This window comes from Myxozyma melibiosi (genome assembly GCF_037950935.1).
Source record: "Myxozyma melibiosi strain Phaff 52-87 chromosome Unknown BZA70scaffold_13, whole genome shotgun sequence".
Classification (NCBI taxonomy): Eukaryota; Fungi; Ascomycota; class Lipomycetes; order Lipomycetales; family Lipomycetaceae; genus Myxozyma; species Myxozyma melibiosi.
The window spans coordinates 22,670-49,035 of NW_027042927.1; the positions used below are offsets into that span (position 1 = coordinate 22,670).

Consider the following 26,366-nt stretch of genomic DNA (forward strand, 5'->3'; position numbering starts at 1 on the left):
ACACGTTTGAAGAAACTAAACACCGGCTCTCGTAACGAGTTGAATGTAAATATGTAACAACCGTAGAGCAGTCAAACAGAAAAAAGAAAACGAAAATTAATATGAGTATAATACACTGGAGACCAAAAAATGAAACCGCATAATCGTACAAACATCCACCATTTTTATCACCCACGGCCACGAAAAGAAATTGAAAATATAAGAAGAAAGATATCTCAATGTCCACTGTTTGACGTCGAACTACCACCACCTAAAAACTTTCTCCAAGATTGCAGCTTGATCGATTTGCTCTTCTTTGACAGCGTGCCAAACCCTCTCGACACACTTGAAGAGATTTCTCTCAGCGAGACTTCAGATGAGACAGAGTCGGTTGTCGCGGTCGAGGTTGTACCTAACGAAACGCCGCCGATGTTTAGCGTCGCGTTGGTGGAAGAACTACCGGCTGAGATTGTAGAGTCGATACTGCGCGATGCCGAGTCGATCACGGAAAGGTCGCGCGAGTGCCGATTGAACGTTGAGGAAGTGCGGGAGATCGAGGAGTGCCGCTTCTGGTTCGGGATCTCGACCGGGGACAAGGTCGCGTGGATAGACGTCATCTGTGTAGTAGCTGCAGACGGCGCGGGCTCGGAAGCAGCAGGGTATGAAAAGTAGCTATAGTCGTCCTCCGTTCTCTCCGTCGATCGGTGAAGGGGAGGAGAAGTCTGCTCGCCAAACCAGTGCGAATCCGTGCTCGCGGTCGAAGAAGGCTCTAACCCTGAACTGCGTCCGCTCGAGCTGTCACCAGATGTCTTGACAGATCCACTGGCCGTAGTCATCAAGAGACTTTTCAAGATATTCCCACGTTTCGAAAACTTAAAGTCCTTGATGTTTAGAAAGTTCGCGACGTAGTAGTCCCAAGTCTCTTCCGGCACATCGGACGGCATCTCAGGAATCGTGGTCTTGTTCCGCAGTCTCCGGATCTCCTCGCGGATTCTGATACACTCATGGTGAAACTCAACCAGCGCACCGGTGAACAAAATCCCCGACGGCGTATCCTCTCCGTCATGAAACACTCTGCGGCGACGCAAGCCTGGGCGGGTATGATGGCGGCGGTGGTGGTGCTTATGAGAAGCTTTGTCGTCTTCCTCATCCTCGTCGACAAGATCTGCAAGTGCGTCGTCGTCGCTGAAGAACCCAGGGCCTTCCTCTTCCTCTTCGCTGTCGGAAGAGAGTACAGAAGAAGACGACGATGAGAAGCCGACGCCTCCGTCTCCGTCTCCTTCGTCCTCTGACACTGCGACGTCTGACTCGTCTGTATAGGTATCCGGCAAGCTCTCGATCAAAGAAGCGCGATCCTTGTCACGGGATCTTCTCTCCGCAGCCTTCCGATCATCAATCTCATCACCATAGTCATCGGACGAGTCGTTTCGCTTCGCATTCGCGGCAGCCGCAGCTCGCTGCGCGGCTTTGGCACTAACCTTTGCATCGTACCATTGAAGCCAAAGCTCCACCAGGGCAGCAAGCGTCGCAGGTCTATCAATCAGATACGGCAAACTCGGCACACCGTCCCTGAACGCGGTCGGCAGTCGAGACAGGACTGTGTTTGGAATCTGATATGGTACCATAAACAAACTGCGCTGAGTGGCTTCGATCTCGTTGTCATCGAGGTAGTCGTTCCCGCCGTCTGCGTCGGGCGATGAGACGACGTGATGGTCTGCATTCGCGGCGGGGTAGACCCGTGTTCGCCAGGTAGACACGTCGACGATGAACTCCTTGAACTCTTCGATGCGCTGCTGGAGAAATGCGTTCATCGGCGCCATCCATGGCTCCTTTGCGCCAAACGTCGTGCGGTTGGCTAATCCTTGAAGACCTTTGGCAATCAAGACCAGCGTGCGCTGAGACCGCGGACCAGGATGGTCTCTGACTAGCCCAAACAAATGCGGGTTGAGTACAGCCGGACAGAAAAACCGGAGAAAGAGGAAACCCGAGACACCGGTGTACGAAGCTGCGGACAGGAACTCGCCGTATTTCTCTTCAATGTGAAGACGGATGTTGTGAAATATGCGTCGCAGCGCCGGCGGGCATTTCGACTTCGACTCTCTGATCTTTGTCCAGATCGCGACAAGATAAGCTTCCAGCCGTGCCCAGTTCTCTTCTAGCGAAGCAGTGTTGTTTCCAGATTGACGTTGGTGCTGAGGCTCGATTTTCTGAGGATCGACTTCGATGAAGACGTCGTCGTCGACAATTTTCTGCAGCGTGCTGCCGAGGGTCTCGATCAGATAGTCTTGGCCGATGCGGCGCATGTGAGCGTCGAGCGATTTTGTCAAGAGCGAGTTTCCGCGGAAAAGCAGGTTTGCGTCTGCGATGGCGGCGGTGCGGGGAGCCATTGGCTCGTTGCGGGAAGGAGACACGTCTCTGAGGAGATCTGCTCGTGATCGGGAGCTTTCGGGCGGGGAGAGAGTACCCGGGGAGAGAGTACTCGCGCCACTAGAGCTATTAGTATCGCGCTCCTGGGAGGACACTCGCGACATTCCGACGGTCGAGAAGACGGTTTCAGCATTTGCGTCTGACAGAGGAACTGCGGGACGTGTGGAGATGACATCTGAAGTCGGCGCAGGCTTTGTAGGCGGAGGCGTCTGCCTGCTAGGACCGGTATAGTTTCCTCGCTCCCAGATCTCTTCTTCAGCAAGAGAAATCAACCACTCGGTAGCCTGTCCGCTGGATTGAAAGATATCGAGCAAAATTGTGGATAGTTGCTTCATATCACCAGTCATGTCTGCGATCGTGAGCGTGAGTCTGTTGGAGAAATCGAGCAGAAGCTCGAGCAGACGATCGTATTCGCGGCCGGCTAGGATGGTGTACTCGGAGATCTGCATTTTGACGCAGAGTTCGCCTGTTTTACCGGTATAGCCGCGGGCGGGGTTGAAGACCGGGATCCAGCGCTCGAGATCGGAGTCTTGCTGGACGTCGGACATGAGAAGCTTGACTTCGCCGATTGTAGCATCAGAGAGTAAATCCGGGTTTTTCCGATTTCGGCTTCGAAGTTTCAACTTTACTGAATTCACCAGAAATGGGAGGTCACTGCTTGTTTGTTAGTATAGAGAAGTTGAGATTAATAGAGGAAAACATACGGAAATGAGAAATCTTCACGCCAGAAAGGTTTGGCAGTGCCATATTTAACCCTTGTTCTCGCTCTGACCTTGTCGTTAAGCTCGATGTCGACGTACGAGTCGATAGCTTTGGGCATGAATGTAGAGTCAACGCTCAACCCAGGACCACGCGGCCACAGAATCTTTCCGTCAATGATTCTAATGTTCAAAGTTCTGATTTGTCTGAAGGACCCCGAGACTCTTCCGGTATCGGGTCCGTACAGTTCCGGTAAGCTCATGCTGCGGAAAAGCACAAACCAAACCTCCATGAGAGTGCGCGACTCGAAAAAGAAGTAGACAGGGGTGACGAGGACGGTTGTGCCAGGAGTCTGTACACCGGGAGTGGGAGCGACCTGGTTAGGCTGGTTCTCGGGCGGCGATGTGACTGCTGGAGACTGATGGCGATGATAGTTGTGATGATGATGAACACTGAAAGCCAGACTTGGGTTTGCGTGCTGCTGCGAGGTTGGTGACTGTGGTTGTTGACCCTGCGACTGTTGAGAGGGGTCGACTGCGGGGGTTGGGTTTGATTTGCTGACGGTCGTTTTCAGGAAGATGACAATGCAGTTTTGCCGTCCAGTGAGCGAAGGATCGGCTTTTTGAATCGCCGACCGTCTGATTGTGGAGAGCTGCAGGGTATAGTGCGAGCTAGTGTTGTTCAAGAACGATCTTGAAGTTGTGCCGGTATATGGAGTCGAAGGGGTGAAGCTGGGGGTAGCCGAACCGGAGGACGAGGAAGATGAGGAGAGAGAAGCGGCCGAGGATTGTGAGTGTGAGTTTGAGTTGATTTGAGCTTTTGATGAGGATGCAGAAGAAGAGGATTTTGTGTCGGCGATCGCGGGAGATTGTTGTCGCGGTCTGGATGAGAGAGGGAGTTCGGGAAAGATCTGAAAGTCGCCGTTCGTCTTCAACAGGCAGGAAGCCTTGACCCATAGTTTGTTTGATGAGGACATAGCAGAGGAGGGAGCGGATGTGGTGGTGGTGGAGCTGGAGGAAGCTGAGGATTGTTTTGTGCGCTTTTGAGCAGCGGATGATGCAGGTGGCGGAGGAGGAGGTTGCCGCCATTGCGGATCCCACAGCTCCAATTGCCCGACTTTGATCGTCCTCACGACTGGCTGCTGATCCTTAATCTCAGGTGGCGTTTTGTGGTCGTCGTCTATAGGGGTCTGGGCGGGTGCGGGTGCGGGTGCGGGCTTTGCCGACGATTTTTGGGCGGTGCTGGGTTGCTGCTTATCGCCGCTTCTGACGGACAGGTCGAGCTGTGGATATCGAAATCGCAGTAGACGACTGGAAACGCCGGCGGCTCGTAAGGGCGACCACGAGATCAGAACGGCGAGCCACTTGTTGAACTCCTCTGCGGAATCGAGTTCGATGATGGCGAAGCTGGAAGGGTCGCGAGCGGAGATGACTTGGATTGCGGTTGAGGAGACGGGGGAGAGAGAGACTGTGCAGCCGCGAAGGTCGTTGATGAGGATGGCGACAGATTCTTTTTGTTCGAAGAGTAGGGCGCCGGAGAATTCTTCGGTGTAGCAGTAGCCACTAAATAGATGAGATGAGATGTTAGTGAGATGTTGGAGAAAAGAATAAACAGAAGTATTTACCTCCCGCGAGCACTTTGGGTCTTCCATTTCGCCCAACCTCGAATGACGCCTTTCATTTTCTTCATGATTGCAAGAAGATGACTCCATTCGGCAGAAAAGGTGAGATCGTATTTGACTTCCTCGTCCTCGGACGAGTATTCGGCGTGGTCATCGTCGTCGTACTGGTCTGCAGCGTTTCCAGAAGGCCGCATGTTGAGTCGCTTTGGTGGGATCCGTTTCTTGTTTTGCTGAGATGAAGATTTTTGCGAGTCGAGGTTTTGTAGACGGGGATGATTGTCTTGCTCTTGGTTGTCTTGTTGATGCTTTTGCGAGGGCTGTAGCCGTCTCGGGCTGAGTGGCTGGGGCGAAAGAGCGGCGATGGAGGTTGCAGAAGATGAAGAAGACGCGGCGATGACGGCGTGAGTTGGCCGTCTGTGTCTGTCTGTTCCTTTTGATAGTTCGCGATCATGCAGGGCAGGGATCCTGACGTCTGCTCTATGCCGATAGTAGTGGTCCTGGTTGCGGATGAGGTCGTCTGCGAGATGGCCGGAGTAGTCCTGCGAAGCCGAGCCAAGCTCAGCGCCAAACACAGGCGGGTGAGCGGAGGAGAGGGAGGCGATGTTGATCGAAGCGCGACGGGCGACCCGGGGTATGGAGCCTCGTCTCCGGGTGGCGGCCGAGCAAGCCTCGTCCAAGACGGAGTCGTCCATTGTGGTGGCGTGGGAAGCCAGGCTGGGTGGAGGCAGCTGGTGATTGCGCACGATGCGGGATGTTCAGGGCCGGGAGGAGGGATGGGGAGGGAGAGAGCAGGGATGGTGATGGCGAGGAAGAAGGTCGACGGATGAGTGTTTTTTTTTCCCTGGCTGGGAAGCGGTGCGGAGAGCCGATGACGGAACGGGCCTGGTTGGGGGGGATTTGTGGGAGAATAGTGGGGATGAGGCGTTTAGGGTTTTCTAAAACAGCACGAAAACTGTCACAGATCAGGAGACGCGAGGCCGCGCGCCACCGGCGATGGGCTGGGCGAAGGTGGCTCAAAACGCGGGCCGAGGACGGGCAGAGACGCAGGAAGAGGACAAACAAGAGTAGTTTGAGGGTTGAAAGACGACGAAGAGCAGCAGGCGGCGATCAGGGCGTGACCGGGGTCTGAGGGGGAGGAAGGGGGAGCAGGGTGTGGAGCAGGGAGGAGCAGGTGGATGAGGGTTGTTCCGTTTTAGGCTTCCGCTCGCGAAATCGTTTTTCCGGGTGTGCGACCGAGCGAACAGGAGAACAGCGGCGCATACACCGCGCAGGCGCACAGGCGGCGATGGCGTCGGAGAGGTAGAGGGGATTGGGAGGGGTTTAGAAAGGGATTGATATTATCGCGGAAGTGATCAGCAGAGGAAGATGGAGAGGGGTTGGGGGGTCTCGGTAGAAGGACTGGGTGTGCTGGTATAAGAGTGAAGTTTATGGTGCTTATTGTAGTTAAGAGAGAGGTTAGAGACTAGTGAGATGTAGATGAGGTGGTGTTAGAGTAATTGAAGTAGAATATCGAGAATAAGAAGCTGTTGAGAGAAGAGTGAATGTATGAGAATAGTGAAAATAGTGAGAACAAAACAAAATAAAAAATAAAAATAAAAAATGCTAAGGAAATTAAAAAAAAATAAAAAAAAAGGGTTTTAGCGTCGAATTTTCAGGAACTTTCGTCTGCGCTCGACGACCGCGTTTATTTATTGAATCAACGCTCCATCCTCACCTCCAGATTTACTCTATACCCACTTATCTACTATACATACACACAGTATAAGATGGCTGCTGTTTCTCGTGATCCAGAAATCGTTAAATCGAGATCTTACACCTACTTTGATGTGTCGGTGGGTGACAAGCCTGCCGGTCGGATTGTCTTTGAACTTGTATGTATGATGTTGTGATAATTAGTGATGGCTATTTCTAACAGTGACTATGATCTAGTATAATGATGGTATTTACCCACAATTCTCTTATTTACATTAGTAAATACAGCTAACAGATCAGTCGTCCCCAAAACCGTGGAGAACTTCAGAGCGCTCTGCACGGGCGAGAAAGGCATCGGCGAAGCTGGCAAGCCATTGTATTATAAAGGCTCGGGATTCCATCGGATCATCAAGAAGTTTATGATCCAGGGCGGTGATTTCACTGCTGGCAATGGCACCGGAGGCGAGTCGATCTACGGCGATCGATTTGACGACGAGGACTTTGAGTTGAAGTATGTCCTCCTCTATATCTTGATGACTATATGCAGATCGGCTAACAAGACAGACACACATCTCCATTCCTCCTCTCAATGGCCAACGCAGGACCAAACACCAACGGCTCGCAATTCTTCATCACGACCGTCAAGACCCCCCATCTCGACGGCAAGCACGTTGTCTTTGGCCAGGTATTGGTGGGCAAGTCAATTGTGCGCATGCTCGAATCGCAGGCTGTCGACTCGGGCGATAAACCGCTTGTTCCGTGCGTGATTTCGGATTGTGGTCAGTTGACCTACGAAGAAGCCATGGAGGCTAAGAGTGCGAGCCAGGATGGGTCTGGCGACACGCTCGAGGATTATCCCGAGGACGAGGAGGAGATTAAGGGTGACAAGCGAACGACCGAGCAGCTGCTGCAGCTTGCTACGCAGATCAAGGAGATTGGTACGAAGCTGTTTAAAGAGCAGCAGTACGCTCTCTCGCTCGAAAAGCACGCAAAGGCCCTCCGATACCTCAACTACTTCTCGCCCGATGACAAAGAAGCCACTGCTCCGCTATTCGACAAGCTCAAGATCAGCGTCCTGCTCAACATGGCGCTTATCCAGCTCCGCCTCGAGCAGCCATACGACGCGGTCAAGTCGGCCAGCAACGCGCTGCTGGTCGAGGGAATCACCGACGCAGACAAGGCGAAGGCGTACTACCGTCGTGGAGTTGGTCATTTGAGAAGCAAGAATGAGGAGGACGCGGTCGAGAGCTTGAGTGAGGCGTTGAAGCTTGCGCCGGGCGATAAGGCGATTGTGAAGGAGTTGGAGAATGCAAAGCATCGGATTGCGGAGAAGAAGAGGAAGGAGCGGGCTGCATATGCTGGTTTCTTTAGCAAGAAGTAAAAGTAAATATTGTTTATCTAGTACATAATCATTATAATCATTAGTTATCCATATTCTTCTTATATTCTAAACATGTAAGTCAACTACTGTTCTCAGAGCACAGAAAATAATAGCCCCCACGCTGACATAAGCTGCCCCTCCCCCACAGTTCAACTACCCCCACATTCTACTCCACTCCACTCCAGCTTAAATGCCCCGATTCCTCACTTTTTCTCTATTCTCCTCCACGATCTTCTTATCTTCTTCTTTTTTCTTACAAAAATGGTCAGACAATTGGTTTCGGGTATTTGGGTGCCGACGGTGACGTTCTTCACCGAGAACGACGAGGTCGACACCGCGACGATTGCAAAGCATACTGTTCGGCTGGCAAAGGCTGGTATCAAGGCCATGGTCACGCTTGGATCGTATGGCGAGGGAGTACTGCTCTCGCCCAAAGAGCGGTCGCTCGTGAACTCAACCACACGCAAGGCGCTCGATGACGCTGGGTTTACTGATATCCCTGTTGTTGCGGGCGTGACTGAGCAGTCCGTCAAGGGCGCTGTTGCGTTGACAAAAGACGCAAAGGAAGCCGGCGCGGACGCAATTCTGATGGTGTGCTCGTCATACTACCGCGGGTTTGTAGACGAGACCTACATCACCGACTTCTTCACCGGCGTGGCGGACGAGTCGCCGCTGCCAATCGTCATCTACAACTACCCCGGCGTGACGGCCGGGATCGATATCCCGTCCGAGCTGCTGATCAAGCTGTCTGCGCACCCCAACATCATCGGCACCAAGTTCACGTGCGGCAACTCGGGCAAGCTCGCGCGGGTCGCGGGCGCGGTCAAGTCGATCGGTCCGTTGAGCAAGACGTCGACGCTGGCCGACGTCGCGAGCGGAGACGGATACTTTTGCATTGCGGGTATGGCTGATTTCCTGACGCAGGCGCTCGCAGTCGGTGGCTCGGGGGTTATTTCCGGACCGGGGAATATCACGCCCAAGACGGTGGTGCGGGTGTATGAGCTGTTCAAGGCGGGCAAGTACGAGGAAGCGTTCGCGGCGCAGCAGAAGCTGTCGGACAGCGACTATGTGCTGACGAACCTCGGACCGGAGGGCACCAAGTGTGCGCTGCAGCAGTTCTTTGGATACGGCGGACACGTCCGTCGGCCGATGCAGCGGAAGAGTGAGGATGCGGTGAAGCAGCAGGCGGTTGAGATCCAGAAGTACATCGACTTTGAGAGCAGTTTGTAGAGAAGCAGTAAGAGTAGTAGTAATCCATTACATAACACATTATTACTAATCTCTTACATAAATCTATTTATAAATGATACAGGGATCAGCTGTGACTAGGCCTGAAACGGAAAGGAGAGTTAGGAGATGTGGCGGTGCGACTGTGTGGCGGGTGTGGCGAGTGGCCGAGCCCTTCCTCTTTCGTCAAAGTCGCTGTTTCGGGCTCGCATTTGGCTGCTCGTTTGTTCTGTGCCTTTTCATCGCGTGGATTCGTTGTTTCGAATAGCTGGTTTAGTGTGTTTATTCTGCGATAAGTTATTGGTTTTGTATTTGTTGTTTGTATCTGCTTGTTTGTGTGTGCAAATACGCTGCTGAACGACATCAACAGCAGCTTCCTGATAACAAAGACTTGGTGGGTGTGAACAAACAAGACACATAGACACTGAGAATTCTTTTCGAACTTCTCTTTCCTCTCCTCTCCTCTTCCTCTTCCTCTTCTCCGTTCTTTATTTTCTTTTATTCTTCTCTGTCTGCTATTCAGACAGAAATCTCAGGTCCGTCACAGCCGCTTCGTGTGAAAGTCCATGCTGCGTGCTGCATTGATACAAAAACAAACCGCTTTTGCTATCACAGTCGCCTGAACCCCACACATCTCGCTCGACCCTCGTTCCGACCAGTGCTTTGCTTGCTTTTCCATTCATTCGTTTCTTGAATTCCTACTTTCGTTTATTCTTTCTTCTTTTTGGTCTTTCTCCGCAATGGCGCCTCAGCTTTTTCGTCGCAAACGTGCGCCGCCGTCCGCCGGCCGTGAAGCCGCTATTGCTATGTTTGGCACCTCTGCCTTTAACTATGGTGGTGAGTCTATTCTTATTCTTCTCCTCCTCCTCCTCCACCTTTTCTTTCTTCTGCTAACGCTCGCAGACGACGACACGCTCTCTCCCGAAGAGTCCTCCGCTCTAGACTCGGACGCCTGGCTGTCTGCCTACACCCCCCCATCCGGCTCATACCCAACCTCCAGCAAGTTCGTGGCCGAGTCCGCCCGACAAGTCATCGAGTCCTACAACCCTGCAGATCCCCTCAGCCAGCCCCGACCCCAGCGCGCGCAGCCTCAGGACGCCGCCAACCCGCGCCGCTTCATGTCCCTGAAACGCATGTCCTCGACCTTCACCCTGCAGCACGGCAACCTCTCCCTCGGCGAGCTGCTCGCGTCCGCGGTCTCGATCGACGAGCTCCGCAAGCCCTCCGTCGGCAGAGTCCTCAGTCGCCAGCCGTCGACGACCTCGCTCGCGGGCCCGTCCTCGTCGACGTCTTCCTCGTCCGCGTCCTCGTCTGCCTCCGCGTCCGCTTCGAGCTCGAGAGTGGCTCCAGACCTAACCCAGCCAGCGACCACCGCCGACGATCACCACCCCAGCGATTATCAACAAAGACGTCATAACTCTGAGATCTCGTCCTCGTCCGCTCAAATACCTTCCTCGCAGTCCCTGCACTTTGCTCATCAGTTTGCTACGCCTTCTCTGCGCTCCTACCAGCGCGACAGCAATACAAACAACGGTTTTGCGCGCCAGCCCTTGCCGCAGCCCAAGCCTCGCTACTTTGCTCCCGAGCTGCGCCCGACAAAGTCGGTCTTAGTCGGTCCTGTCCAGCTGCCACCGCCCGCCGTCGGCCGACCAAAGAACTCGCCCTCGCCTGTCTCGTCGGGGTCGTTTAAATCAAACAACTCTACCGCCTCGCATCAACCGCAGCGGGGGCAAATCCAACGAACCCCCGGTGTTCGTGAGACGCTGTCGACGCGTGCTCAGAGTATGCCGCTCCCGAGCTCTGCAAAGGAGGAGTCGGCCTCGTCCTCGAGATCGTCGCTCGAGTCTTCTGCTCAGTCGTCCTCTTCTTCTTCTTCATATGTCGATGCGCCACCCGCCGCTGGTGCCAAAGCAGCAGCCGCCGCAGCACCTTCATCTGACGTCGCGACATCGATGTCCTCGCGAACCGCCGGCAGCGGCAGCGAGATCTCGCCTGCCTCGTCGATGATCTTTGAACGACAAGTGCAGCAAGACGCGGCCTCGACCAGCGCCGGCTCGTCCTGCGGCGCGATTCCGACCCATCACCACAGCTCGAACCTGATCCCGCCGGTGCTGACGGCGTCGTGCGAAGTGCTCACGAACGAGCAGACTGATCCTGACCAGGTCGAGGTTGTCTCGGTCTCGCGGAGTAGTCTGCACCGGAGCAACTCGAATGCATCGTTGACCTCCATGGGCTCGATCGCGCTCTCGATGCAGCCTGTCTCGCCGACTGCGTCCGTCAAAAACTACAGCACCCCGAACAACTACACCACTAACGACAGCAACGAAGAGAACATGATTAATAGTAATGACAACAGCAGCCCCACCGTGCAGCACCGACTGAGCTTCTACTCGTTCGTGGACGTGATCAACAGCGACTGCTCACCCGGTCTCTCTTCCAGCCCGTCAAGTCCGACCGTCGACTCGAGCAAGAGCACAAAGTCCGTCGTCGACAGCACGATCGAGGATAGCTCTCTTCGAACCCCGAGCAGTCCGGTGGTGATGGTGACGACGTTGGGAGAGGCGATTCGGCGGAAGCAGGACGAGATTATTACTTCGTTGTAGGTTTCTTTTTGCTTCTTGTAATATGTAATTTCAGAGAGGGGTAGGATGGATCGGATGGGTTTTTTTTTATTTTTGTATACTCTCTTTCGGTGTATTTAGTGTAGTGTTTTCGTTTCCAGCGGTCCGGCTTTCGATATCAAATGTATAATTGTTTTGTTTATTAACATGTCTATAATACAACTGCTATTTACATACTCTTCCTCGTAGTTTGGTACTGCTACATACTCTAGACCTCGTAGTTTGCGTACTGCCCAGGCTGAGCAGCAGCGACCGGCCTAGACTTAGTCGTCCGCACCTTCCGCAGCCGCGACGCCTGATCATCAAGCAAAACGTCGTCATCAACATCACTCTCCTCCTCATCCCTCTCCGCTCGCGAGTTTAACGCCCGTTTAATCTTCCTTGCCTTGCCGTTCGCAAGCTTGAATTTCAACCGCCCGGCGCTAGACCCGCTACTACTCCGTCCGGATGTCACAGCAGAGCTTGTGTCGTCGTCATCGGCGTCGTCGTCGTCGGAGTCGGAGGTTGTAAAGTGCTTTTTGCGGGCGCCGGCGGGAGTTTTTGAAGAGGCGGATGGCGTCAGTTTGTAGGATCCGATGCCGTTGAGGACGGGTAGTAGCAGCACGAAAACAATCGCGAGGAGAATTATGGCCGGGAGGAGGAATGGGTTTGTCATCTTTCTTGCTGCTTCTGTCTGTCTGTGTGCAGATGAGGAATGAGAATGGGGAAGTTTTCTGGCAAGATCGTGGTTTGGAGGACCGATGACGTTGGAGCCGGAGTTCCGCGTGACTAAGGAATTACTAATGTATGAAGTTACTTGAAGTGAATAGATTATGTGAATGGCATTGATGAATGAAGGAGAGCTTTTTCAGTTCTTCTACAATAAGATAAGTAATGAGCAGCAAAAGCTGTCGCTCACCAGATACAATTGACGGCAAAACAGCGACGGCGACAGTACAGGCAACAAGACACAGAAAGAAAGAAAGAAAGAAAGAGATGCCAGGATGAAAAGAAAGCATAAGGTATCCTCTACAAGAGTTGAATACTATTATAATAGCTATGTGGTCTTCTGAGTTTGATTAGACAACAGTGATGATGATTACTTTAGTATTCGAGGCTGTCGGGGTGTGTTTGCTTTCCACAACAGTCGCATCGAGACTCAGACTTTTCCGCGATGGCGTATATGTATCGAGCCCAGACGCTTTTAATCCGGTATGCTGCCCGGTGGGAAAAGAATCTTATCACCGCGCCGATCTTCAATCTGATAGGAGGAAGACAGTCGCATCGAGACTGAGACTTTTCCGCGATGGCGCATATGTATCGAGACCAGAGACGATTTAAATCTGATACGCCGGCCTGCTAGAAACAAATATCACGACTGCGCTGATCTTCAATCCGCTAGGAGGAAGATTAAGACCGGCCACGCAGAGAGATTGGGCTGGAAACGGTATATGGCAGTTGGCAGTTGATAGTCGGCAGTCCGGTTGCCCACGCGCGATCTGCAGGGACTTCACTCTCTGAGTCGTGTAAGAATACTTGCGCGCCTGTAAAAGTCTCCGAAAGTCTCCGAAAGTCTCCGGGGAGTGTCGAGGATGAAAACTGCGGTATGCTCGCCTCTGAGAAGGTTGATCACTAGCAATATCCGCTCCTCTCGCAGCGCATGCTACACAGAAATCATCCTTCCTTCCCTAATATTTCCGCCCTCTCTCTCTCGGGAAAGAGTCAGTTCTTCAGATCAGACCAAATAGCGGCGTCACTCTAAATTCTGTGAAAAAATAATTAAAAGTCAAGGATACAAACAGTCGTGGTCTGGGAAACAGAAAGAGAAGGAGAGGTCAGACAAAGACGTGTTATTGAGTTCCTCGATTGGGAGGAAAGTAAATAGACTGAGATTGCTGTCTTGGTTTTCTCGTGGTTTGTTACTTATAAATACTTGTAGAGGATAGAAGAGATAGCAGATGGTGAAATAGATGAGAGATTAGTATAAAGAGGTTTGTTGTTGTTGATATCAAGAAGCAAGAATATTGTTGCCTCGACCGCACTCAAGTCTCTTTCTCCCGCGCCCACCACCAGACCCCTCAATCAAACAGATAAAATATCAATAAAGATCCTCTATATTTCTCCTGATTATCCATTTGCGTTGCTTACCTCGAGATGTTCAAATAAATCATCGTCGCTTCATCCTCACTTCACTCAAGATCCATCACTCATCCACCTACCCGACCTACACGCATCTCAAAACAATCAAGACAATCAAGACACCCACAGATCCACCCACCCCAAAATCCACCAAACTCACCTCACCTCACCTCACAAGCCACCGCCAACGCCTTACCTTCCCACAGCTCTCTTCAAACTGACTGAACGCCTTGCACGGCGCACCTTCAATTTTAATCATATTTCACCGCCACAGTAAAACCACCGTGCACCTGAAAACTTCTCAAACTTTTCTGTTCTGAGTTATATCCGCAGCCTTTGTTGTCTCCGTCGCTGCTGCACTGTAAATCTGAGAATAAAGTAAAGTAAACGCTGCGACCACCTCGTCGTCGGTCTTTCCTTTTCTTTCTTTCTTTTCGCTGCTCGGGGTTCATGAAGGTTAAGCTTCTTGCTAAGCTTTTTTGCCATGACGACCAGGCTTGGCTGTTTTCATTTTTGTTTACTTTTTACTTCACTCGATGATGAAGATGATTTTAGTATTCTTGATGATTTATTAAACATCAGTATCCTCCTCTATAAACTAAATATAATGAGAATACCAACACGATTGTCCGATCCCAATGACTAGACCTAGACCAATCCCCAGTCACCAAAGACTAATGACCAGAGACTAGAGACTAGTGTAAAACAGAAACATTTCAAACAAAAGCAAACTGTATCCAGGGTCCTTCCTTCGTCATAAGAGCCATCGCTTTCTTCATCTCGACGATTGTATAAACAAACACACACACACACACTGATATTAAAAGAGAGAATGAAAGGATGAGAGAAATTACATATTAAACGATGGAAGAGTGTAAAAAAAAAAAAGAACTTAGATGTTGGGAGCGTACTTGGACGCCTTGCGCAGTCTCTTGCCGTACTTGTAAAACAGAATCGGCACAGGCGCAAGCAGAAGACCAAGACAGCCGAGCAGAGTTCCGGCCCACTGGGTACCCAGGTTATGGAACATCGCGGTCGCAAACAGCGGGAAACCGGCTCCGAATCCGGAGCGCAGGACGGTGTTGGCGGCGACCGCGGAGGCGGCGAACATCAGGTAGGATTCGACCAGGTAGGTGATGCAGGTCAAGAAGATGAGGATGATGCCGGAGCCGATAAACACACCGGCAGCGGTGGGAGCCATCCAGTGGACGTGCTCGTGATAGGCTCCGCACCAGGTCAGCCAGAACATGCCGATCGGGAAGAGGAAGCCGCCGATCATCGTCGGCTCGAGACGGGCCTCGGGGACAGGTCGATTGCCGTTGGCGGCAATCGCGCGCAAGACACGGGGTTCAAAGAGTAAGACGACTCCGCAGCCAAGCAGCTGGCCGACAATCATACCCATGTAAGGAAGCATACCGACGGTGGAAGACATGCCGTATCCTTCGATAAAGATAATGGGGTAGCACTCCAGCAGCAGGTAGAGAATACCATACACAAACGCGGTGTAAATAGTGATGAGCAGCAGAATAGGCTCGGAGTAGAGCATGCGCACAGGACGGGTAAAGTTCTTCTCGATCAGCTCGCGGAAGTTGAGCTCGACCTGCTCCTGGCGCGCGTGGATCGACCAGTTGCCGGTCGCGCGACGGATAAGCGAGGCCTTCTCGATCAATACCGCAGGCGCATAAGTCTCGTCGATGAACAGCACGATGATGATAAACGAAGCCCAGCCCATGATCATGGTGAGGTATTCAGTCCAACGCCACTTCAAATACGAAGCAGCGATGAATCCACCGACAACAGGAGCCATCAGCGGACCGCAGAAAACAGCAGCAGAGAAGATAACCATGGCAGTACCACGCCATCGGTTACCAAAGATATCCGAGAACGCGGCGGGGACGACGGTCAAGCACGAGGCACCAAAGAAACCGGCAAAGAAACGGCAGATGAGCACGGTCTGCAGATCGTACGCGCGCGCGACAGCCAGGTTGAAGATTGAGAATCCGAGCATACCAACGATAATTGGCTTTCGGCGGCCAGACAGCTCAGAGAAGGGAGCCCAGACGAGCGGGCCAGAGGCGAATCCGAGGACGTAGAGCGACATGCCGAGCAAGGCGACCACGTTCGACACATGGAACTTCTCAGCAATCTCTGCGGTCGCGGACGAGAAAATCGACGAACCCCAGGCAGCGGTGAAGGTCGAGAAACCAAGGACACTCATGATCTTTGCCTTCTTCAGGAACGGGAAATTCTGTGGATGGGTCGGGTCGTCGGGCCCGTCAAACTCGACGACGTAGGCCTCGCGGTTGCCGACGAGCGGCGGGTAGGGCTTACCGCCGCCAAAAGCCGGCAGGGGCTTGCCCGACTTTGTCTGCTCGAGAGCCTTTGGGGTTCCGACGGTTTCGGACGCGATGGACATTGCGGTGCGGACGCGCTCGAGCAGGACAGGGTCCTCGGGATCTTCAGGCTGTGAGGGCGAGACCGAGAGCGGCACGCCGGCGTCTTCGTATTCTTTGCGCAGCTCGGGGGAGATAACGGGGGCGAGGTCGGTGAGGTCGTCCGAGGCAGACGGGTCGGAGCTCGACGAGCCTTTTTCGATGTCGGCCATTGGGTGTGATGTGGGTGAAGTGAGGTGAGTGGAGGAGGAGGAGGAGGACAGACAATGCAGGGAGGTAATTGACGGGAGAGCAAGAGGAAAACTTCAGCGCAGAAGAGGCAGTTGTTGTGGTTATTATAGTTTCTCAAAAGGCCAAAGGCGGCGTCGGCGGCTCGGCGTTTCGCCACGGAAGCCGCTCGGCTCTTTCTCAGCGCGCCGCTCGGCTGAGCCCCTTGCGCCGGTCTTATCTATCGCTGGGTTAAGTGTTGGGGGGTGCTGTTGATAGTGTGTTATTGTATTAGCATTAGTATTAGTATTAGTATAGTATTATCTACAGTAGATATCATAAAATAAAACAGATATATGCATTGCATTGAGAAACCATCTCTTCTCTGATATTCGAGTACGACGACCTCGGCGGCAATTATGGAGCCAGAAAAACCCGCACTCGGCGGTAACTCTGGTAGCCCCGCGACAAGATTACGTCATGATCGCCTTGCGTCAGTTTCCTTGAATCTTGGAAGGAGCTCAGGTGGTGTTGTTATGAGGAATAGAAGAAGATATCTGAAGCAGAAGATGAAGATGAAGATGAGCGCTGGTCAGACTGTTTAGTAGGGCACAACAGTTGCTTAGCGCAGACAATCACCACAACATCACGTCGTATTCGTCTCCAGTGCTGACTCTGCGGTTAGTCACCTGTTGAGGAGGTTGTTGCTAACAAGGCGATGGCAGCGCCCTCCGCCGGCTGTGGCTGCGCAGGTGATAAGACTTCCGGTTGCAGAAGCATAGCGGATTGTCCACCGACTGTCCACTGTCCATCCATCCGGTGTCGAGATTCTGTAGTATACACAACCACAACAGTAGATGATAATAATAACAACAATAGTAATAACAACGGCAAATAGAATAGAACAGCAGATATAGTCAACAGAGATAAACCTATATCAAAACAAACAAACCCGTCGGCGAAACCGGAGCCGAGCCCGGGTTTTTCTCCAGTTTTCCTGTGTTTTCCTGTGTTTTCTCTTTTCTCTTTCCGCTTCTCACTTTTTAACTTTAAACACAAAACTCCGCGATTTACCGAATCTCCCGCCGCCGACCGACACCGACGCTCAGACGGACTCCGATCTCTCTTCTTTGCAGCTGCTCGGCGTCGGTGTTTAGTGCTCTTCTTTCTACACTTTTCTACCCCTTCCTCAACAATTATTCTTTACACTATTTATTTATAACCTCATTATAACACATCCACCTCACTTTTCACAATTAGGATCACACATCATCCCACAAATTATAAAAAAAATAGTTATTATTAATAACACCTTACGTCAATTATTGCACAGGTTTATATTGAACCAGACCCATTTTTTTGATGTTAGCTTACGCCTCTATGGCCAAGCGGTAAGGCGCAGCACTTGTAATGCTGAGATCACTGGTTCAAATCCGGTTGGAGGCAGCTTTTTGTTTTTGTTTTTTTTGAAGTTGTTTTTTTTGAAGTTGTTTTTTTTTAAGTTGTTTTTTTTGAAGTTGTTTTTTTTGAAGTTGTTTTTTTTGAAGTTGCTTTTTTTTTTGCTTCTTTCTTTTTAGATCAGATGGAAGATAAATATTCAAGAATAATACTAGAGGAATAATACTAGAGTAAAATCGTTGCTGGTTTAGCAATTATGTAGCCGACGAGCTGGTTACTAGTAGACTAGGAAACTTAAACCTGTATTACATCTCAGATCTGACCGTAGTATAATTCAAAGAAAATAATAGTTCAATTTTAATGAAAATGTACAAGAAAAACGGCATAATAGAGAGAAGCTGGTTTATACTGTGAAATTACAGGAACCTACTACATGTCGAAAGGCTGTCGCTCGACCGAATTACTCCTTTTGGAATTTATATTTGTAGGGCATTTCCACAACAGCTCAATTCAAATGCATCCGTCTCTTATACATAATCATAGACATCACCTACTCCATGCAAACTCCCCACCCAACCCCGCCGCCGCCACCAACGCTCCCAAATCCCCATTCTGCCCCTCACTATTTCCGTCCGCATTTCCTTCCGCAAGCACTGCATCAGACGATTTAGGCCAATTAAACCATTCAAAGATATTTGCCATGTCGAGTTGATGCGTCGGGCTGAATTCGGAGAAAGAGTCGAGAGAGGTTGCAAATACGTCTTCTAATCCGAGGTCAGGTAGCTCTGAGGTTGTTTCTGTCTCTGACGTAGGCGCAGGCGGAGGAGATGGCATTCTGGCTGGAGTCTCTGAATTCACACCGCCATAATAAAACAGAATATTCGCCGAATTCTTCTTCGAGCTAGAATTTTTAGTTCTGCTCGAGAGTAAGAAATCGAGATCAGAAGCATTCCGACGCATGTCTGACAGAATCTTTGCGCTCTCCATCCGCGCTTTCTCCTTCTCATCCTCCTCCTCTTCTTCCCCCTCCGCCTTCTGACTCTTTTCTGACTTTACCGACGACTGCCCCCTCATCTTATTCAACCACCCCTCCTCAATCACAAACAGCAATAAATCAGAGTACCGTTTCGCAACCTGCCAATACTCGCCAATCCCCGCCAACGTCTTCACCAGCGTCGCGATATCGTCCGACAACATCTTCTTCGTCACAAAACTGTGCACAATCGATAGTCGCGCGGCAACCCAGAGTGTGAATGCGTAGTGCGGTCCTATGCTTTTGTAGAACCGCGATGGCTTCGTCGAGAGGTATTCTGCTAGACTCACGATCTGGGATACAGAGGCAAGAGAGCGGGCGCGGGCTTCGGAGTTGGCTTGGAAGTTGGCGGATTGTCGGTAAGGGTAGCCTGCTGATGAGTTGATGCGGATAACAGTGCTGTACTGCCAGTTAGCATATAAGAGATAAATAGAAACAAACAGAAACTTACGTATGGTAAAGAGAATGAAGATGGATCCAAATCGGATCAAGCTTATCCTCCTCATCACTCCTAAACCTCTCAATAACCTTCTCCGTAGTCGCAAACTCAGACGGCAGACGAAGTCTCCACTCATCCAGCAAAAGAACAAACTTCCGGTACTGGATCTGCCACCGCTCGCTGTCGGTTTTTGAGTTGATATTCACCTGCCGACGGAGGAATTCGTGAATCGCAGAGAGGATACCAAGAAGGTCGAGTTGGTAGGCGAAGGGTTCGAGGTAGACTGGGGTCGAGGAGGATGACGGCGAAGGGATGTCGGTGGTGCTTGAGGGGTTGGCGGAGGTAGATGAGGTGCTCGCGTTGGATTTGGGTGGGTGGCTATTTGATAGCCATGGAAATTCTGAAGAATATAAATTGCTGCTCTGTTGTGGACTGTAGGACAGGAACGGCAGTCGTCGCTGGACTTCAGACGACGGTATATCAAACATAAACGAGCTTCCAATAGCAGAGTACCGGTCTAAAAGATAAATCCCCCAAAACAGCCGCCGTCGCCGCTCTTCTACTATCGCATCTGCACTCTCAGGAATAATTGGCACTCCAGCTGTGTTGATCCCCTCCTGGGCACCATTCTGGGGAGTAAGCGTGCCGGACGAAAGAGGCGCCGGGCGGTCGCGATTGAGGCCTAGTTTGAGCGCAATCGAGCAGATCATTGCCAGGATAGGCCAGCATTTCGGACCATTTGAAGTTCCAACCACATCAACAGCAAGGATAACCATTGCTTCTAAGGACTCGAGAGTTGGGATTTCGAGGGCCTGCAGCATGATCTTTTGCGAGGCGGCAGTGTGGAAGTGGTCTTTGTCGGCGTCACACATTTCGTCTGCAGGTAGGAAGCGTAAGGTCGCGGCGACAATTGCCGGGATGATAATATCGTCAGAGTTGAGCAGACCGGAGCTGTCAAACACGCGAGAGAGTATCTCGTGGGGATCAAAGATGCAAAACCAGGAGTTTATGTTGTCGATGTATAGTTTGACGAGTCTGAGGAGGACGTCGTAGGGAGGCAGGTCATTCTGCTTCTGTTGCTGCTGCTGCTGCTGGTGCTGAGTAGGCAGCACCTCTGGCTGCACGAAAGACGGGGCGATAGCAGCTTCAAGATTGCGGAGGTTCGCAGCTGACTCGGCGACTACCGACTCGATCTTCCTAACCTCGCGCAGGATCTCTAGATTCGAAACAAAGGCCTCCTCAAGTTTATCAACACGCTCAACTAGGTCTTTGCTGAACCCCGGTTTGAGTCCTGGTTTGCGTTTCTCGACGTAGAGACATTCGAGGCCTGAGACGGTCAGTAATTGCGGAGACATTCAGAAGGAGGAAGAGGACAACCGACCGTTTCTCTGACATAGTCCGCAAACGGGATGCGTTCTGTTGCACTTTACTTTTCGGTCTTTGCAAGCATTGCAGCTAGAAAGAGGTTAGTAAAGCACCATTGAAGAAAGGAAGGAGACGAGGGCTGATACGATAGTGAAAGGCGAGAGGCCGGATCGTCCGAAGCAGGCTCCTCGACAGAAACCATTCTACGCTTGCGGTCATGGCGGTCCATTATCTTGTCTTATGCTGTTAGAACTGCTCTTTCGAGTATCAGATAAACAAACAAAACCAGAAACAAAAAAAAGATCAAAAACAGATCAGAAAGATGTAGAAGAGATGAGGAATAAGATTTAAAGACAAAACACGTGCAAAATTGCGGGGTTCAAAGTTATTAGTCAGCGCTTACTTATGTTTTGACTCTTCTTCCTCTTATTGTTTACTTGTTTCTGCTTTTAATTGCTTCGCCTTGTTTCCTTCTTCCTGATTTCTTCTCCCTGTTTTCTCTCCATATTTTCCTGTTTATCACCATGTTTTCCTGACTTCTTCTTCCGCTTCATCGCCGATGCAGCCTCGCGTCGATCGACGGTCAATTGATCTGCCGAGCCTTCCCCGCCATCGGCCTCTGTTCTGCTTATATTCTGCTCCTCCCCCTCCTCCTTCTTCTCAACCTACTCTTCACCGCTCACAATGACGACAAAACAATTTCCCACAATCGTCGCTGTCCGGCCGTTTCTCATCGACGGCCGCGGAATAGGCGGCGACTACCACGACGTCGACCGTGGCCACTGGTAAGCAACTAGCACAGTTTGCATACAACTCCACACTAACACCACCAAGGCTCATAGACTCGCCAATCGCAAACCCCATGTCTGGCTACGAAGAGTACCGCAGCTCCCGCGTCTCCTGGGGCATCAACGTCCTCGGCTCGTTCTGCATCGAGATCGAGGCCTCCGACGGCACAAAGGGTTTCGCAACCGGCTTTGGCGGCCCACCTGCCTGCTGGCTTGTCAAGCACCATTTCGAGAGGTTCCTGCTCGGTGCAGATCCTCGCGACTACAACGAGATCTGGGACAAGATGTTCCGCGGAAGCATGTTTTACGGCCGCAAGGGCGTCACGGTCGCGTGCATCTCCGTCATCGATCTCGCGCTTTGGGACTTGCTCGGCAAGATCCGCAACGAGCCCGTCTACAAGATGATTGGCGGGGCCACCAAGAAAAAAATCAACTTTTACTGCACCGGAATCAGGCCCGACTGCGCAAAGAAGATGGGCTTCTGGGGAGGCAAAGTTCCGCTCCCGTACGGCCCGGCCGAGGGACACGAGGGCCTGCGCAAGAACGTCGAGGCGCTGAGAAAGTACCGCGAGTCCGTCGGCCCGGACTTTCCAATCATGATTGACTGCTACATGGCTCTGAACGTGCCTTATGCGATCGAACTCGCAAACGCGCTCAGAGACCTAAACATCAACTGGCTAGAGGAGGTCCTGCACCCCGACGACTTTGACGGCTTCGTGCAGCTCAAGGCGGCGTGTCCGTGGATGAAATGGACCACCGGCGAGCATGAGTACACAAAGTACGGGTTCCGCAAGCTGATTGAGAACCGCTGCGTCGACATCATCCAGCCGGATGTTATGTGGCTCGGCGGCATGACCGAGCTCGTCAAAGTCGCAAACCAGGCGGCTGCTTATGATATCCCCGTCGTCCCGCACGCCAGCGGACCTTACTCGTACCATTTCGTCGCCTCGCAGCTCAACACGCCGTTCCAAGAGTACCTTGCCAACTCTCCGGACGCAACCTCGGTCCTGCCTGTCTTTGGCGGTCTGTTCTTGAACGAGCCGGTGCCCACCACTGGAGTGCTCGATGTGTCTGTGCTGGACAAGCCTGGGTTTGGATTGGAGGTCAATCCTGCCGTGACATTGATTCCGGGTGACATGATCATTGCGCCTGCGCCTGAAAAACCTCTTAAAGTCGAACAGAGGTCGTAGTGTTGCTGTAGTTTGAGAAGTTAAGTGTTTGATTGCGATGATAATAAACAACAGGTTATCTGCCTCAGCAGATAAGGATAAGCCGCAGCCTCCTCCTCCCCTCCTCTTCCCCACCAACTCTCAGTAATTGCCCTCAATTGCCCCAATTCACCTCAATTGAATACAAATGACAGGCACAATCAAATACACTCATCCGTTACTCGGTGAGCTCACCGGCGTCAAGATCCTCGGCGGCCGCGTCACGCAGTTCAGAGGCGTGCCGTTCGCGAGCGTGCCCGGGCGGTTCCGACAGTCTGTCGTTCGAGATGGATTCGATGACAAGACCGGTCGTGATTTCAGTGGATGGGGGTGTGTTCTCTTTTCTTTCCTTCTCTTTCATACTATTTGTAATGATACTAATGGGAATTGTATGGTAGCCCCGCATCGCCGCAACACTACGACGGCCCGTTCATAGACGGCGTTGCGTTTGGCGGAAAACTGCCACCCGAAGAGCACGAGTTTGACGAGTTCAAGTGCCTGAACTTGACGATTTCGGTACCTACTTCATTGCTTGAGAGTGGGGATGAAGCAAAAGTGCCGGTGCTGGCGTGGGTTCATGGCGGTGGACTCAAGACTGGTGGTGGTGCCTGCTGCGGACTTGAAGGTATTTACTACTACCACTCTATCTCTTTTCAAGATCATAGGAATTGTTGACTGACATTTACCGTAGACTGCGCGAGAATTGTCGATCTATCAATTGCAGAAGGTAAACCGGTCGTTGCTGTCGCGATCCAGTACCGTCTCGACATCTTTGGCTTCCTCTCCTCCACCCAACTGCAAGCCTACTCCGCCTCCCACAACGAGAACCCGTTCAACTACGGACTCTGGGACGCCGTCCACGCGTTTGAATGGATCCACTCTTTTATTCCTGGTTTTAGCGGGGACGACAAGAACATCACTGCGTTTGGAGAAAGCGCGGGCGCGAGCGTGGTGTCGTATTTGATGATTGCGAAGCAGTTGCCGGCGGGTTTGTTCAAGCGTGCGATTCTGCAGTCTGGCATCGCGACTACTATCCCTGTCAACACCCACGATGTCGAGCAGGATACCTACGACAAGCTTTGTGCTTTTGTTTCTTCTGATGGATCAGAGATCGACGTGCTGCTCAACGCAGAGGTGGACAAGTTGATGGAGTTTAAAAGTCCCCCGTTCAGATTGCAACCTGTAGTTGACGGCGTGATGTTTACGGACGCGCTGCGTGCGGGTGATACCTGTAGGATGATGTATGAGTGTGAATGGGTTGATGAGATTCTGGCTGGTAACACCGGCGACGAGGTATCTTTCTTGTCATTGACAGTTATAGTGAGCATAGCTAACATCTTCCAGGGCGGTCTATTCGGTGGCTTTTTCGATCGCGTTGCAGCAACCTGCACTCCCGCCGAAGCAGCGACAAAACTCATCTCGATCTTCTACGGCCCCTCCGCAGCAACCAAGACCTCCTCCGTCCTTGAAGCCTTTGGTCTTTCTGCGATTGCTACTTCCTCCGACCTCTTGACTGTGCGCTCTGAGATTAGCGCTTTGATCGGCGCTCTGCTCTTTGATTCGCAAGCGTACTTTCTTGTAAACTACGACAAGTACGCAATCAAGAAACGCGACATCCCGACCTACTACTACCGCTTCGCCAAGAAAAACCCCTTCCCGGAACCGCCGTTCGAGCAGAACTCCCACCACTTTGTCGATCTCCTCTATCTCTTCCAAAACGTCAACGATCGGATCGCAAGCCTACCTTCTGTTGCGGCTTCCGCGTCCGAGCGGGAGTTTGAGAAGAAGTCGGCGGTGAATTTTGCAAAGAAGTGGATCGAGTTTGCGAACGGGGAGGAGCCGTGGGAGGTGGGCAAGATTGGGATCTTGGGGGATAAGAAGGGGATGGGCGAGTGGGAGGTTGTGGAGGAGGAGGAGTTTAAGAAGAGGGATAAGGTTGCGGTTGAGAAGTGGGATGCGTTGATTCGTTCTTGTTTGTAATCTGTGATATGTACAAATACATCCGTGAAAGTAATGGTAGAAGAGGGATAGATTGAGATTATGAAATGAGATCTGTTCTTGTCTATACTTGTCTATACGTAGTAATGTGTACAATGCATCTATGAAACTAACGGCTCGGATCTCCTTCTGATCTTGACAGTGTAGGCCGACGCAGGCTTCAACACACCACCGCCGTAGTTCTCACCCACCTTCATCTTCGGCACAGTTTTCGACACCGGCTCAATATCGAAATACCACAGCATGTAAACGAGCTGCGTGACCGCCTCCACGATCGCCAGGTGCCGGCCAGGACACATGTGCCCGCCGCCGCCCCAAGGAATATACGCTCTCCACTGCGGCTCTTTGGTGTCCTTGTCCGCGTGCTCGTGCGGCACGAGAGGATTACTGGAGGAAGAGGAATCGGGGAGAAAGCGGCGCGCGTGCCATGCCATTGGGTCAGGGAACGCGTCGGGGTCCCAGTGCGTGAGACTGGAGAGGATGAGGACGCTGTCGCCTTTGCGGAGGTAGTACTCTTTTGACTTTGTGCGGTCTTTTGAGTCTGCGACTTTGATCATTGCGTCGCGGGTGATTGCGCGGCCGGAGGTGATGTTTGATGCTAGACGGGTTGTTTCTTTGAAAGCCGAGTTGAGGAGCGGGTCGGAGTACAGGGCTTTCCAGTCAAAGTCTTTGGTTTCCTTGACGTAGTTTTTCTTGATCAGCTCGATGATCTCGGCTTTGAACTCGGGATCGTGCACGATGAAGGCGAGGTACCAGAACGCGATCGGGATGCTGTTTGACTTGCTCGCAAACACAATCGAGAGGAAGTACCCCGACAGATCCTCGCGGGTCATATACCCAAACTTGTCAAACAGCGCCGAGATCCCGGTGATGAACGGCGACGAGCGCGAGGCTTTCTCCTGGTCAATGAAGAAGTCGCCGAGGTCGGCGAGCACCGCTTTCCGAGCGTCCTGGCCGGAGCGGTTGAAGACGTAGGGATACCCCTTGATGAAGCGCAGGAGGGAATCTTCAAAGTTGATGTAGTTGCGGTAGAGCGAGTCTGCGGGGAAGGATTTGCCAAAGACGGCGTAGGCGGCGGAGACGTACATTGTCTTGCGGGCAAAGCCGTAGAGATCGACGGTGGTGCCGTTTTGCAGAGTGTAGTCGTCGTTGCAGAAGGGGGAGTTCTCGTCGACGAGGACACGGTACTCGGCTTGCAGGTCCTTGGCGATGGCGTCGATGTTTGCCGGAGAGGAGAGGTACGTGATGACGTGACGGACGAGAGCTTCTTGAAACTCCGAGTTGCTGTTTATGCGCTCGGTGTAGTTAAAAAGCTTGATGTTGAGGTATCGAAAGAACTCGCCGGCGTCGAATATCCTGCCCTGGGAGTAGACCTGCCTGATACCGAGGACAGGGTCCGACACAATCGTCATGCGCCGTCCACCGAGGTAGAGGGTGTATATCCAGCCGAGTTTTGCGCGCATTTTCTCGAGCAGCGGCTGCGGATCCGAGACAAAGTTGAGCGCGACGCCGATGAAGGGCAGTCGGCCTTTGATCAGTGGGGGTTCGGCGGAGGTTGAGCGGAGGGCGACATTGTGGTAGAGGAAGACGGGGGCGAGGATGAAGAGGATGGAGACGAGGGTGTGCCAGAGGTCCATCATTCTCTGTTCTTCTGTTCTTCTGTTCTTCTTTCTGCGAGTTGCTGTTGCTGAAGTAAAGGAAGAAGAAGAGAAGAGTTGGGATGAGCAGCGATGAGCAGAAAAGTGTTGATAGCGGCGATAAAGTTGCGCAGC

At 52.0% G+C, this 26,366-nt stretch overlaps 10 protein-coding genes and 1 non-coding gene across 11 annotated transcripts; 6 read left to right on the plus strand and 5 right to left on the minus strand.

The window, feature by feature from the left end:
* Positions 1 to 215: 215 nt before the first annotated feature.
* BZA70DRAFT_291488 (uncharacterized protein) lies at positions 216 to 5,418 on the minus strand (the record flags this gene model as incomplete). Its single annotated transcript, XM_064914301.1, has 3 exons — positions 216 to 3,060; positions 3,111 to 4,667; positions 4,730 to 5,418. The coding sequence occupies 3 exons, from the start codon at positions 5,416 to 5,418 to the stop codon at positions 216 to 218; spliced, it is 5,091 nt and encodes a 1,696-aa protein (XP_064766086.1).
* Positions 5,419 to 6,403: 985 nt separating this feature from the next.
* On the plus strand, positions 6,404 to 7,852 carry BZA70DRAFT_283745 (peptidyl-prolyl cis-trans isomerase-like protein D). Its single transcript, XM_064913485.1, has 4 exons — positions 6,404 to 6,597; positions 6,656 to 6,665; positions 6,719 to 6,929; positions 6,983 to 7,852. The coding sequence occupies exons 1-4, from the start codon at positions 6,493 to 6,495 to the stop codon at positions 7,797 to 7,799; spliced, it is 1,143 nt and encodes a 380-aa protein (XP_064766087.1). The 5' UTR covers positions 6,404 to 6,492; the 3' UTR covers positions 7,800 to 7,852.
* Positions 7,853 to 7,864: 12 nt separating this feature from the next.
* On the plus strand, positions 7,865 to 9,072 carry BZA70DRAFT_80285 (uncharacterized protein). Its single transcript, XM_064915419.1, has one exon. It carries the CDS (start codon positions 8,061 to 8,063, stop codon positions 9,027 to 9,029), a length of 969 nt encoding a protein of 322 aa, XP_064766088.1. The 5' UTR covers positions 7,865 to 8,060; the 3' UTR covers positions 9,030 to 9,072.
* Positions 9,073 to 9,578: 506 nt separating this feature from the next.
* Positions 9,579 to 11,742, plus strand: BZA70DRAFT_80287 (uncharacterized protein). Its single transcript, XM_064915420.1, has 2 exons — positions 9,579 to 9,863; positions 9,930 to 11,742. The coding sequence occupies exons 1-2, from the start codon at positions 9,767 to 9,769 to the stop codon at positions 11,627 to 11,629; spliced, it is 1,797 nt and encodes a 598-aa protein (XP_064766089.1). The 5' UTR covers positions 9,579 to 9,766; the 3' UTR covers positions 11,630 to 11,742.
* A 31-nt stretch (positions 11,743 to 11,773) lies between these two features.
* On the minus strand, positions 11,774 to 12,471 carry BZA70DRAFT_283749 (uncharacterized protein). Its single transcript, XM_064913486.1, has one exon. The coding sequence runs from the start codon at positions 12,300 to 12,302 to the stop codon at positions 11,856 to 11,858; it is 447 nt and encodes a 148-aa protein (XP_064766090.1). The 5' UTR covers positions 12,303 to 12,471; the 3' UTR covers positions 11,774 to 11,855.
* A 1,843-nt stretch (positions 12,472 to 14,314) lies between these two features.
* Positions 14,315 to 16,528, minus strand: BZA70DRAFT_283752 (major facilitator superfamily domain-containing protein). Its single transcript, XM_064913487.1, has one exon. The coding sequence runs from the start codon at positions 16,368 to 16,370 to the stop codon at positions 14,658 to 14,660; it is 1,713 nt and encodes a 570-aa protein (XP_064766091.1). The 5' UTR covers positions 16,371 to 16,528; the 3' UTR covers positions 14,315 to 14,657.
* Positions 16,529 to 17,739: 1,211 nt separating this feature from the next.
* Positions 17,740 to 17,811, plus strand: BZA70DRAFT_t85. The gene has a single exon. It is a non-coding gene; the product is annotated as a tRNA-Thr (tRNA).
* A 342-nt stretch (positions 17,812 to 18,153) lies between these two features.
* BZA70DRAFT_312539 (fungal-specific transcription factor domain-containing protein) lies at positions 18,154 to 20,922 on the minus strand. The gene is made up of 4 exons (XM_064914991.1): positions 20,747 to 20,922; positions 20,617 to 20,690; positions 19,248 to 20,562; positions 18,154 to 19,195 (listed from the first exon to the last, which is right to left on the minus strand). The coding sequence occupies exons 1-4, from the start codon at positions 20,827 to 20,829 to the stop codon at positions 18,310 to 18,312; spliced, it is 2,358 nt and encodes a 785-aa protein (XP_064766092.1). The 5' UTR covers positions 20,830 to 20,922; the 3' UTR covers positions 18,154 to 18,309.
* A 261-nt stretch (positions 20,923 to 21,183) lies between these two features.
* On the plus strand, positions 21,184 to 22,691 carry BZA70DRAFT_80847 (enolase C-terminal domain-like protein). The gene is made up of 2 exons (XM_064915423.1): positions 21,184 to 21,385; positions 21,435 to 22,691. The coding sequence occupies exons 1-2, from the start codon at positions 21,285 to 21,287 to the stop codon at positions 22,576 to 22,578; spliced, it is 1,245 nt and encodes a 414-aa protein (XP_064766093.1). The 5' UTR covers positions 21,184 to 21,284; the 3' UTR covers positions 22,579 to 22,691.
* Position 22,692: 1 nt separating this feature from the next.
* BZA70DRAFT_80848 (Alpha/Beta hydrolase protein) lies at positions 22,693 to 24,636 on the plus strand. The gene is made up of 4 exons (XM_064915424.1): positions 22,693 to 22,926; positions 22,995 to 23,221; positions 23,288 to 23,889; positions 23,941 to 24,636. Exons 1-4 carry the CDS (start codon positions 22,745 to 22,747, stop codon positions 24,574 to 24,576), a joined length of 1,647 nt encoding a protein of 548 aa, XP_064766094.1. The 5' UTR covers positions 22,693 to 22,744; the 3' UTR covers positions 24,577 to 24,636.
* On the minus strand, positions 24,636 to 26,331 carry BZA70DRAFT_283759 (cytochrome P450). Its single transcript, XM_064913488.1, has one exon. The coding sequence runs from the start codon at positions 26,232 to 26,234 to the stop codon at positions 24,696 to 24,698; it is 1,539 nt and encodes a 512-aa protein (XP_064766095.1). The 5' UTR covers positions 26,235 to 26,331; the 3' UTR covers positions 24,636 to 24,695.
* Positions 26,332 to 26,366: the final 35 nt, after the last annotated feature.